The sequence below is a fragment of the Hyperoodon ampullatus genome (genome assembly GCF_949752795.1).
Source record: "Hyperoodon ampullatus genome assembly, chromosome: 10".
NCBI lineage: Eukaryota > Metazoa > Chordata > Mammalia > Artiodactyla > Ziphiidae > Hyperoodon > Hyperoodon ampullatus.
Genome location: NC_136923.1, coordinates 35755559 through 35768795, shown reverse-complemented (window position 1 = coordinate 35768795; position 13237 = coordinate 35755559). Strand labels below are relative to the sequence as shown.

At 43.5% G+C, this 13237-nt stretch overlaps 1 protein-coding gene across 2 annotated transcripts; it reads right to left on the bottom strand.

Annotated features, from left to right (window-relative positions):
* Positions 1–5353: 5353 nt before the first annotated feature.
* On the bottom strand, positions 5354–11513 carry SELENOK (selenoprotein K). Of its 2 annotated transcripts, none has more exons than XM_079713098.1 (5): positions 11484–11513; positions 8281–8371; positions 6750–6833; positions 6054–6140; positions 5354–5811 (listed from the first exon to the last, which is right to left on the bottom strand). In XM_079713098.1, the coding sequence occupies exons 1-4, from the start codon at positions 11500–11502 to the stop codon at positions 6059–6061; spliced, it is 276 nt and encodes a 91-aa protein (XP_079569224.1). In that variant the 5' UTR covers positions 11503–11513; the 3' UTR covers positions 5354–5811; positions 6054–6058. The 2 variants fall into 2 exon arrangements, with proteins under 2 accessions (XP_079569224.1, XP_079569225.1); XM_079713099.1 differs by having other exon boundaries at positions 6750–6827.
* Positions 11514–13237: the final 1724 nt, after the last annotated feature.

Genomic DNA, 13237 nt, shown 5'->3' with positions numbered 1-13237 from the left:
CCCTAAGGCTTACTATAAGAATTATAGAAACTGCAAGTTCCTAAAACTACCCTTGATTTAAAACTTAAAGCAGATTACAATGCAATACACATATTTAACACCTATCACAAAAATTTTCCTGTTAATTATCACCTGCAAAATAGGATGCCTACTGCATCCTAAGTAAATGCTTACTCCAAGGAAATACTATTTTTTGCCTTTAAATTATGATTTGATCTAAGATTGTAACAAGTGCTTATTGTAGCAATTCAATTTGCTACAGATTGAAAATATGAGCTCAATTTAAACTCTAAGTATGGGGAAGAGAAAATATGGCAGTCAGTTAAGAGACACCTGGATGCATCATTTTAAGGGAGTGACAATTCTGTATCTTCCACTAAAGATCATCTTCATCAATACCCAATTCATCCTGATGGGTTAAAAAATTAGATTTACTTTTGTTATAATTACTTCTGTAAATCTAAAATTGATAGCTCAGATAAAAAATGATATTTGTAACCCTGAATGATGTCGTTATTTTAAAATACATTAAAGCTATGAAGATGTCGTTCAAGATTATGGCATACATTGAATATTGAAGCCCTCCCAAGGAGACAACCCTGGGCTTTCTCTCTAGGTCTTACATTTCTTTTGTGTGTGTGTGCTGGGGGGGCGGGGGGTTGGGATTTTTGGCCACGCTGTACGGCTTGTGGGATCTTAGTTCCCTGACCAGGGATTGAACCCCAGCCCTCGGCAGCGAAAACTCAGAGTCCTAACCACTGGAACGCAAGCATCCTCCATTTCTGACTTACATTTAGTCCCTCCCTTAGGAGCCAGTTGTCTTTGTACAGGGGCTGCCCTTGTTGTTTGTGTCTTCGTGCAATAACATGAGGAATGCTGGCAGGAAGTGTGTCTGTGGCTCGACCGATCCTCAGAGTTGTTGAACCTGGATGTACGACAACGATGAAGTTGCTCTGGATTTGCTGCAAATACAAAACATAGGAGTGTGACCTTAGTAAATAACATGCAGGTAACATGTTAAATAACACAGAGGTAACAGGCTAGACTAAGAAATTAGTTTCCTGTAATGACTATCAAACTCAAAGGTATCAAAATAATTCAGTAAAGGGAGTTCTCTAAGAGGCATCCAAATATTGCTCTCTGCCTGAATGCAAACTCTTTTTGTATCTGTGTGCCGAGGATCTGACTCACGGTACATAGGTCAACAAATATTTGTTTAGATGAACGAAATCCTAACTACCCAATGCAAATCAAGCTATAATTTGGGGGCATTTCTGTGCCAATCACTGTGGGTACAATGGTGACCAGGACAAAGTCCTGACCACTAGAGAACTTCCCATTTACTAGAGAAGGGAGTTAAACAACAAATAAGAGTGTGGGGAATACTATGACTTGTGAAGTATGGGGTTCCCTAAATCTGAATCACCTAAAGATCCTTGTTAAAACAAAACAAAACAAAAAAGACCCTGAAGCTTCACTACAAATTTTCTGATTCAGAATCTCCAGGAAGAGAGAGCCTAGGAATCTACAATTTACAAAAGCTCCTGAAGTAATTAGTATGATCACTCAGATGTGACAACACTGGTTGAGAAGGTGAGAGAAGAAGTTAATTTAAGATCAGAATCACTGTTTTGCAATGCTGGAAAGTAAGTGGACTTTATACATGGACCACTTCCGAGAATGTGCATGAACTGTATTTTCGTCATTGTTTTTTAAACACTTTACCCTTATTGGTTCTGTACTAGTTACCTGATCTGGCAAGAGTCTGCGGTTAAAAAACCAGAGTTCACAATTCTATCCTCACAGGTCAAAAAGCTCTGCTGCATTTCACCATCCATTATTGGGAGACAGTAAACAAGGACTGACAAAGCAGCACAAATCAGGACAGTGGAGTAATGACTGTGGGCTTTTGGATCTGTAATTCTCAAGGGGGCAGAATATAACCTGAATCACTAGGGAACCTTTACCACGTAAACCTGTTGAGGGACCCAGAGTTTCAGGAGGGAGTGGGGGAAGAAGGGACTCCAACAATCCCTTTGACAACAGGATGCCTCTGTTGAGAATCACCATTCCAGTGTGACTCCTAAGTCAGCACCTACTCTGCTCCGCCTTAAGCTACAGTTGTGTCTTCTTGGCATGTCCTCATTTAAAATATTTCCATAACTTGCCAATAAGATACAGTCCTGAACCTCCAAGATCAAGACCCTGCCTACTTCTCTAGCTTTACTCTAGAACCACTTACTTTTCAGTCTCTTTAATCTTCCCAACCCAGATGTCTCCTGATTTCTTAGTTCACTGTGCTGACATTCAGGCCTTCACAAACGCAACTCCCCTTGCCTGCAGTGTTCTTTCTCCCTGTTAAATCTTACTCCTCCCTTCAGGTCTAAAGTTAAATGTCATCAGACCAGGTTTATTTGTCCTCCTGCAATAAAATCTTATGGCACCCCTCCTTTTCATGACACTTATCATTCTTGTAATGATTTACTGTCTGCTCTCTCAAAAGACAAAACCTTCATGTAAAGGACTACTACTGTCTTGTTCACTACTCTGTGCCCAGTGCATGGCATACAGGAGCCTAGGAGGTATTTGTTGAATGCCCGTGGCACCACTCTCACATGGCCTCGTGCTCTGCAGCACACTTCTCAAGCTTTTGCGTGCTATGGCAGACAACATTTATCTAGCAAACTGAGTTAAACAGATGAGGTGGCTTGCCATCAGGGACATCTGTACCTCATTAATAGTACACAGGCTGCAGCGCACTGATTGGGAAGCTCTGGGGTGGTAAACGCAGTTTTCCAAAGTGTGGACAAGCAGTTTTTAATAATTACATATCTACCTTAACATATCAGAAAACAACTAGCCAATACATCCTACACATCATTTCCTGGACATTACTGCTTAAGATAAAATTGAGTAAAAACAGTTATTCAGCAAATAATGGTAGAGGTCTCACAGAGGATATGGAAAAACCAAAAGTTGTTACATGACTGAAGTTAAGCAAATGTTGTTATAGTGGCTAATGGCCCAGGCTCCAGATTCACAAATCTGGCTCGAAGTTCAGGCTGTGCCACTTCCTTGCTCTAGATAAAGTTCCTACCTCAGAGAGCTATTGTGAGGATTAAACGAGTTAATCATGTAGCTCGGAGTCTGGCTATCTCTTCCCAAGTTCTGCATTCCCTTCAGAAGAGGCCAGGCTCTGGCTTAGACGACCCTCTTGATGCCATCCCTGTTACGATCTCCAGTCTCATGTCTTGCTCCCTCTTCTTCCTCAATTCCAGACATCCTCATCTCCAACATTTCATATCCTCCCTTGGCCCAGGTCTCTCTTCCATGCTGTTTTCCTGCCCTCACATTCCCCCTGGCTAACTCCTAATCATCCTTTAGGTCTTTGTCCAGGTGTCACCTCCACTGAAGAAACTGTCCCAGACCGTCAGGGCTGGAGGAGGTACCTGTTGTGTGCGCCCAATACCTCCCCCTATGGTCCTCTGCACTACCCCATCCCACTCCATGCCCTAGGTACTTACTGCCCACCCCCAACCGTGAGCTCCCCCTTCCCACCAAGTGGGAGAATCCTACAGAGTGGGAAATGGCAAGGCCCTTACACACCATCCAGTCTATCCCCTCAACTAGTTGGCAGGAAGGTGACAGCCCTGTGGTCTCATGGCCTGGGAGGCTGGGGTTCGCACAGTGGCTGGTGTCACTGGCCTGGCCATCTGCACTGTGCCCTCGGAGCAAGCAGGGAACGACCCCCCTGCACCACCCACCTGGGTGGGCGCCCGAAGACTCCCGCCGCTCGCCAGCCTCCTCCCCTCGCCCAGCTCCGTGGCCCCCCGCCCCGCCCGGAAGCCAAGTCCGAGGCCCGCCCCCAGCGCCTCACCTCCTGCAACGACTCCGGCACCAGCGCGGGCACGATGGGTCGCTTCACGCCGCGCTGCTCCTTCTCCTTCTCCCCGCCCTTCTCTTTCCCGTTCTCCGTGTCCCCCTTCTCGGCCTGGGTCATCTCGGCCGCCGACGCCCCTCCAGCCTCTAGCCTCAAGGACGCAACGCGACCGCCAAAGAAGAGGCCTCGGAGCAGGCTCAACCTCTCGGCCGACTGCCCACAACCAAGATGGCTGCCGGGAGTCGGCCCAGAGCATTCCGGGAAAGCGGAAGGGCGGAGCTGCACGGAGGAGGGTGAGGTGGGAGGGTGCATTGGCTGGATGTTGCTGTGATTGGTCCTGGCTGCAGCATGCCCGCAACCTACTTGTGTTTTGTTTTGCGTGCTTGCTGTGGAGCAGCTGATAACTGGTGTCTCGTTTCATCATCACACCTGTCTTTTCTGGCTTCTCAGACACCATACGTAATTCTAGTTCTCCTCGTAGTTCACTGGCCATGCTCAGCCGGGCCTCTGATGTTAGGATTCTCTGGAGTTAGGGCTTCTCTCTATACACTCCTTGGATGACTATCCAGTTTCATGGCTTTAAATATGAAGATAACTCCCAGTTTGAATCTCGCCCTGATAACCAACTGCTTATTTAGTATCTCCACTTAGATGTCTAGAAGGCATTGTAAACTTAAATATATCCAAAATGTAACTCTATCCCCGCCTCCCCCCCAAAAATCTACTCCCATTTTCACCATCCTGTTTCACTTGTTTCTTCAATTGTCCACATCTTCTACATCCAAATCCATCAGCAAATCCCACAGTCCCTCAAATATGCCTTGAATGCATCCACTTCTCCACTCCTACTGCTACTACCTGGTCCGATCTCACCTGGACCACCACAACATCCTCTAAACCCAACTCCCTGCTTCCAGTCTTGTCCGCCTATAGTCTGGTTTTCATACAGACCAGTGTTTATTAATGCCACCACATCCCCATTTTCTGGCAAACAGAGTTGAATAAATACTTATAAACGGATATAAAAGTGCTTTTACTGAACACTTTGGTTTCAAAGACTGTTAAACACAAAGTAGAATTATCTGTATTATTCATTTTTTCCATAAATATTTCAGTGCCTATTACACGTAGTCACTGTTCAAAGCTCTGGGGCAAAGAAGACAAAATCCCTAACCTCATAGAGCTTTCATTCTAGTGAAAGAATGAGAGTTACCAGCATTCAGATGGGGTTAAAGCCAACAGGCAGTATCTTAAGCAATGGTTTAGAATTAAAATTGGTAAAGATAGCATTGAAGTCCTCGATTTTAAAGATCACCTAGCAAATCTACATTTTGTAGCTCAGGTTTCTTGGTTATGGCTTTACAAATACCCTGATAATTACGTCTGGTAGCAAGTAAGACACATTGTATTAAAGACCCATGGGACAAATAGGTTTTAAGATAAAAATTAATTCAAGAGCACAGATATCATATGCATACTACTGAAATACACTGATTTATTTATAAAGAACAACAAAAGCAATGAACAGTATTTCAGAAGTTGAAAAAGGTGACACTAATAGTACTCAATATGCAGCCATTTATTTTTCTTCAAATTTGGAGCTTTCTGTGTTTTAATTACATAAAGATGAGAAGTCAGTCTTGTAACCTAAAAATATTTACTTATTAAAACTATATTAATACTTTCATAAACGATACAAAAAAGATGAGACAAACATGTGCATTTATAGAACTGCCTGTCAGTCATGCCAGATCCCTGCAGGGGGGAATTCCCAGCACAACCTCATTCATCTGTGAGGACGCAGAGCAATCCTTGTTTAGAGTACACATTCATCTAACTTGTCCAGTGTGGTCAACACTCCATTTCTTGATGGTTTCCATCTGCTATGAATGTGCTTGTCCAGTTGTCTGCTTCTTAGAGCAGACATTTACCTAAAAGAAAATGTTATAATAGTTACTAGTTAGTAATTTGGATCTGTATGAAAAAGCTAGTCATTACATGTTATAAAACCTTCTTCAAAAGACAATTTTTCAAGGGTTAAGATAAAAATATTTTTCCAAATAAGATGTCTGAGTAATTACAAAATGTTGTGACTTCTGCTTTCCTAAAGAAAACCTGCCTAAGGAGGCATTTTCAAAATGAAATCCCTGCAGAATTGTAGGTTTTAAGTTACCTTCCTCATCCACCGGCCATTGGAGGAGGATTAGGGCCACGCAGATGATTAATTCGACCCATTCTTCTGGGCGGGTTTCCTGGTGGCCTAAGATAAGAAAAGTTAATTTCTACTGTTTAGTAGACACTACTTCAATTGATTCCTTTTAAACACTCAAATAGACCCTCTTCTTTATTTAAAATAGGAACTACCATTTAGGTCACGAGTCACAAATTCAAATACTGAAAGAGACCAGATGCATAATGTGCATGAGGAAAGTGAGTCAAGCAAGGGTTAGGATAAATGGAACAGCTCCTCCTATAAATGTCCAACTGAAACCCAGCTCCAGCTGATTTTTGCCATACATAAACACAATCCCCACCCAGTGCTGCTGGATCGTGAGATTTTCATTAGCAGCTGGAAATCCAGATTCTAAAGTGAAACCTCTAGATTTTAATGTTGGCCATCAGTTTTCATCCTCTAATTTAGACTTTTCCCATAGGATATTTGATATACATTTTAGCTTTGTCAGATTAACTCTGATTATCAAATCAAAGGCAATTTGATTTAATTTACAGTAATACATTAATTTTGTGAAATAGAATTTAAGCCTTTAATTACCATGAGCCTAACTATGTTTGTCTGCCTATTTATCTCTAATTTAATTATATTACACAGAGGGGTAAAAACATTGTTTATCAATTTAAAAAATTATACCCTCTCCCATCATCATATCTGGAATCAGATGAGCTTCCGTAGCCTCTTCTCTTTTTCACATCTTGCTGAAACAGAGTTCTGAAACTGAAACAAGGGGCAGAAAACAACAGAAGATCCACTTTCAACATTAAAAAATGCATTTCCATGGTTCCAACTATCATCTCTGTGGGAGGATGACTACCCTAACTTAGCTCCAAACCCACATTTCTTGAAGCCAGCTGGACAACACTATCTAGCGCAAGCACAAGTCTAAACAGAGTGTGCTATGTTCTGTGCCAAAGCCACCATTCCTTGTCTTCCTTGTTTGCTGTAACTCTTCTAGACAGAGTCTAGCAATGACTCTGAAACCAGAGTCATCTCCAACTTCCTTCCTCTGCTCTGTATCAGTTGTCAAGTCCCAGAGTCTGCTTTTATAGTATTGCATGTCCATTTCCTGTGCCAACAGCCTACCTAATGTTACCTTGGGGAAGGAGGGGCTGAAGTGGTGTGCCAGAGGCACAGGGCTTTCTGGCAATCCGTTTAAATGGAATTTTCTTTGTGGAGAGGGAAGGATTTAACTAAATTAAAACAATATTTTAAATAAACAATATGGAGGTGAAATTTGTAAGAGATTGCAAAGAAGTTTTGCAATGAGTAACTTAACTTAGGCCTCTCTGTCCCCTGTTGTATTTCTCTATGGAACAGTTTCTTCCATTTTACCCCATCTAATTTATGCCACATGCAGCCATCAGATTAATCTTTCTAGACCAGAGCTACAATCAAATTAAGTATAAAGAGCATAGGCTGATTTTCAAATTTCTCTGCCATCTTTACTGTGCCTCTTCCACCTGGAATAACCTCCTCTGATGTCCTCCTCCCACAATCATGCCCACTGCAAGGCCCCTTGTAAAAAGAAGACATTTACTGATATTAAAGTCAATGAAGGAAGGAGAAATCCCACATCTCTGCATATCTGCAGTTCTCTGCCCACGAGACACTCAAATGTATATTCAAACTTTGGATGAGTAAGACTTGTTAGTAGATGAACAATTTTCATAAAACAAACAGCATATGAAAGACCAAAAAATGAATTTAACTAAGAATCGCTTGAAATTATGGTGAAGTTTAAATTTTTGTCTCCTTTGTATCGATGCTAACCCTTCATTTAAAAAAAAGTTTATGCCTTGGGAGCTTTTAAAAATCAAGATCTAATTCCCCTGTTTACTTGTTGTATACTATGCCATAAAAGCTGCACTTACACACTAAAGGCAGGAACAGTAGGGAGAAAGCAAAGTGCTGTCATCTGGCAGCAGAACGAGCAGGTCTGGCCCCATAGCTGCAGGCTGAAATGGTTACCACCACAGCTAAGACATGGTCAAGCTTACTAACTCAAGGAACATATTCATAATCATAAAAGATGTTTGGGGCAGTTTTATCACTACACAAGTCTTCACCTCCCTTGGGAAAGCTATTAATAAAAATTACAATTAAAAAGTGCTTCAGGCAAGCTGAACTTAAATATCAGGGCTATTAAGAGGACTACTATACTTACAACAAAACCACGAACTCGGCTATTCCCCAGAAGAAATCCGTTATAAAAGACAATCTCCATGGGGACTGACTCCTGCTGTCCAACACTTGTCCTATAGACAAGAATAAAGAAACTTCAGTTAGTGCAACAAATCCCTGACACAAGATGCATTACATTTAATCAGTTAGGTAACAATCATAGGCTCAGTTTTCAACTTGTTCACTGTTCCAAGGAAAGGTGTGTTATGTGTACCTCATTCTAAGGAAAGGTTAGGGAAGTGAAGTTCTGTGGTCTAGAGGTCATTCCTTTAATATGTCAAATTATGCCTCCTATAGTTTGTAATTTCTGCTGGGTGACATTTCAAGTTTTTATTTCTCTTTTTTTTTTACTGTGGTAAAATACACAAAAAAAATTTTTACCATTTTAACCATTTTTAAGTGTACAGTTCTATGGCATTAAGTACATTCACACTGTCATACAACCATCACCGTCAGCCACCTCCAGAACTTTTTCATCTTCCCCAACTAAAACTCCACACCCATTAAACACTAACTCCTCATTTCTCCCTTCCCCCAGCCCCTGAAAACCACCATTCTACTTTCTATCCCTATGAATTTGACTGCTCTAGGAACCTTGTACGAGGAATCATACAATATTTGTACTTTGGTAACTGGCTATTTCACTGAGCACAATGTCTTCAGGATTCATCCATATTGTAGCATATATCAAAATTTCCTTCCTTTTTTAAGGCTGATGAATATTCCAATGTAAGTATATACTCCATTTTGTTTATCCATTCATCTACTGATGGACACTTAGGTTGCTTCCACCTTTTGCAAAGTCTCTTGCCTATATAAAAAGACTGTTTATACATACCCTTAAAATCTTCAGGATCAGTTGTTATATTAAAATTTTTATATATCAAAGAATTTGTGGGCTCTAAGTACTAAAGAGAATTTGGCTTGTTCATTAAAATGACCACAATTTTTCTTTAACAGAATGTTGTTGATCCGAATTACGGACTCCAGTTTTATCTTACAGAAAAATGGATATATTTTTCGAACCACTTTAAATAATAGAAGCTACATCAGGAAAAGTTAATACTCTAGAGTTTCAGTCTTGCAAATCAACAGGTTAGAATATTTTGGGAGACGAGCCATCTGTCAACTACCTCTCCTCTCCATTTTCCCAAGGGCTTCACCACTCACTGCCATGCCCAGTTTACTTCTCCTCTTTCCTTGACCAGCTTACTTTCAGGTAGCCACTTGGACCTGAGCCCTCACAGAGCTACTGAGAAAAAGGGGCTACACTTAAAGACAGAGTGTGAGTGATAGGCTTGGTTCTGCCTCTTACTAGCGCTGCTTCGTTGGGTGACATGACATTTTCCTTCTCTAAGAAAAAGTATTCCAAGGATAGTCATCATAAAGAATTGTTGAGAAAAAAAAGTCAACTGACAGTAAGAAAAAGGTTTTGTCAACTATGAAATGCTGGTACAGTCCTTCTAAGAAAATAGATCTAGGACTTCCCTGGTGGAACAGTGGTTAAGAATCCGCCTGCCAATGCAGGGGACATGGGTTCGATCCCTGGTCCGGGAAGATCCCACATGCCACCGGGCAACTAAGCCCCTGTGCCACAACTACTGAGCCTGCGCTCTAGAGCCCGCGAGCCACAACTACTGAAGCCCGTGCACCTAGAGCCCATGTTGCGCAACGGGAAGCCACCGCAATGAGAAGTCTGCACATCGCAACGAAGAGTAGCCCCCGCTCGAGGCAACTAGAGAAAGCCTGTGCGCAGCGACAAGAAGGGAGGCAGGGAGGAAATAGATCTAATTGGAACCCGTCAATTTCTTCCTTTGCCATTCTAAAGAACATATTGCATGCATTTGTACCATTCTGACTTTTTTGCGCTTTTCTTCCCAGTTTCTGAAGGCAGAAACCTCCCCTCCCAATATCCTCAGAGAGAAATAAGTTGCAGTTGGCCATTTCTCAACTATAAAAGTGAGATTAGAAGCCCTAGTAGGACCTTTATGTTGTTTATGTAGATCAAAAACAACAATGCATACACAAAAAGACACACTACAAATACAAGGAATTATTCAATAAATAATAGAAGCTGCCAGTCTTAACCACAAAGAATATAACACAAAGTCTGCAAGTGCCCAAAACGAAGATGAAACTTTGATCTTTAGTGTCCATCAACCTACTTGTTTCAAAGATTTTTAAGTAAGAGATAAGGAGGAAGAGAAAGTGAGATTTTGAAAAGCAAAGAAATGCAAAGTGCACTCAGCCAGAAGATTTCTCACTAACTTCTTGGTCTCTGAAGATAAACAGATGACTCAAATAGAACCAGGACCTGGTTCCAGTGATGCAAGAACTAGTTAAGAGTGCACCGAGGCATTTATTTCACCTGAGTCAAACAAGTGGGCAGGCAGTTCTGACACTGTTCTGACCCAGTCATACTGTGTCTTTCCTTCCCATTCACTGTCTTTGGGGAGTCACTGAATTAAGTCTCTCTCAGCTTCTCCATTCCAGGAATAATCAACTTGCTCCTACAGGGAGTAATGCTACTCCCTGTGCCCCTTGAAATTGGGGCAGAAAGCTACATGCGTGACGAGCTACCCCTCTGCTGGGATAAAAAGCCTATCCAAAGCTTTTCTTCAACTCTCTTACACATTACAGAAAGAGGCAGCGTAGTAGAAAACCGTAAGAACGCAGACGTCAGTCTACCTGCGTTAGAAACCCGGCTGAGCCATTAGAACTACCTTTGTGATACTGGGCAAGCTATTTAATCCGGCTGCGCCTCAGTCTCCACCCGCAAAACATATAGTAGGGTATCACTCGGATAAGGCGACATTAAGACAATGAGCGGACAAACGAACAACGCTAAAAAAAAAAGTGCCCGAGGCACAAGCGCTACGTAACGGCGTGAACACTGTGGTCTTTTCTAGTTAAGGACACTGACGCCCGACAGGAAAGACCACTTTCCGAGATCCACAAGCAGAAGCTCCAGGAGGGCGAGGACGCCGGGCACTCGGCACCGCCGTCACCACGGCCCCCGCCGCGGCTCAGGGACGTTCGGCCGACAAGCCGCAGGCCCGGGCGACTTCGCCCCCTGGCCTCGGGGCGTGCCCGGAAAAGCGGCGCCGGGACGGCGGGCGAGGATGGAAGAAACCCGGGGCTCGGCCTCCCAGGACGGAGGTCGCCCACGTAGCCTCTCCAACTCACCATTCGAGATGTAAACCATCTTGCTCCTTCTCCGCCTCCAGAGCGACAGTGGGGACTGGCCCCTCTCACTTTCCGTATCTCCCTCCGCGCTCCTCCCTCTGACGTCACAGGCCACGAACAGACAAAACAGTGACAGAGGAGGGAGGTGGACAGAGCCCATTGGCTCTGGGGGGACACGCCCTCGACGGGCTTTTTGGTCTCGTCAGGCTGGTGATTTTCGATGTAAGGTGGAGGCTGGGGCAGGTGATAGGATGTGACGTTGCGGATTTAGCCTGTAAACGCGGGCTTTCCTGGCTCCTTCGGCAGTGGAGTTTGGAGAGCTCGTTTGCGCTGCCGGGAGAAGTTACGCTGCTTTCTAGTTGTTTGAAGGGCCCAGGGTTGGGAAGGCAAGGTCACGTGTGAAGTGACTTGGAGAACCGCCGGCAGGAGGAGGTTCCTGAGAATTTTCCAGAATTGTGGATCTTTCAAGGTGTGCAGGGAAGTGCCTTGCGGGCGGAGGCGGTGATCAATCCGAAAAGAGCTTTACGGTCAAGACTTCGGGAATACACAGGCCCTATCTAGACAATGTACTCATTCTCTTTAGAACCGGTGTTTCTCCTCTTGGTTCGCTAGAAGTGGATGGAGTTTTTATCAGCTCTTGTGACACAGCTGAAAAATACTGTAGCGCGGGGTAGCTCGAGACCTTTCTCTGCTTGTTTTTTATTACTGGCTACTTCGTGATATTGCCAGCACTGTGGAGGTGACAGATGAATGAGAAGCTGTCTCGTGGTCATTGATTAAATATGGCCCACGTCCCTTGTGCTGATTCATTAAATATGGCCCACGTACCTTGTGCTGATGGGTACTTACTCGGCTCCAGCCACTGGGCTACTTTCTGGTCCTTGACCATGGTAGTCTCATTCCTGCCCCTTTGCTTTTGTACTTGGCTGTTCTTTCTGCATGGAGTCCTAATTGTTCCCCCCACCCCCAATTCTCAAGTCATGTGCTATCTCCTCAGAAAGTTTCTAATCACCTTAACTAAAATAAAATTGAAAATTCCATTTCGGAAATATTTTACATTTAACAATGTATTAAGTTGTATGTTCCAATACCTAGAATAAACAAATATTTATTTTCATGTTGACTTTTTCAGTAGCAGTTTTCCCCAAAAAAGTGCATAATAGGGCTTCCCTGGTGGCGCAGTGGTTGAGAGTCCGCCTGCCGATGCAGGGGACACGGGTTCGTGCCCCGGTCCGGGAAGATCCCACATGCCGCAGAGCGGCTGGGCCCGTGAGCCATGGCCGCTGAGCCTGCGCGTCCGGAGCCTGTGCTCCGCAACGGGAGAGGCCACAACAGTGAGAGGCCCACGTACCGCAAAAAAAAATTTTTTTAAGTGCATAATAGGACAAAACAACATCCTTCATTTGAAAGTTCTGCAGCGCAGGGGTTTTTTCTGCACAAATATTGGAGTGGGGTCATTAATTTTCCCAAGTACCTTCCTTAACATAAGCCATGCCACCATCATCTCTTACCTGCTCTTCTCTAGTTGTTTTCTATCTGAAATCCCAGCTTCCACCTTTACCAGCCTTAAGCAGTTTTTCACACTGTAGCAAGAGTGATCGTAAAATGGAAATCATTGCTTGCAACCTTTTAGATACTGAAATTTAGTGATTTCCTATTGCTCTTAAGATCCAGTTCCTTGTCCTGGTCTACAGGCCCTTCATGACCTGTCCATTTGATCGCCCCCTTCGCTACACCTCCTGCCACAATCCCCA

Coding starts and splice junctions, on each gene's coding strand:
- SELENOK (XM_079713098.1), bottom strand. Junction 6,834..8,280: donor GCCGAGTTCGTGGTTTTGTT/GTAAGTATAGTA, acceptor CCCTTGTTTCAG/TTTCAGAACTCTGTTTCAGC. Junction 6,141..6,749: donor AGATATGATGATGGGAGAGG/GTATAATTTTTT, acceptor TTCTTATCTTAG/GCCACCAGGAAACCCGCCCA.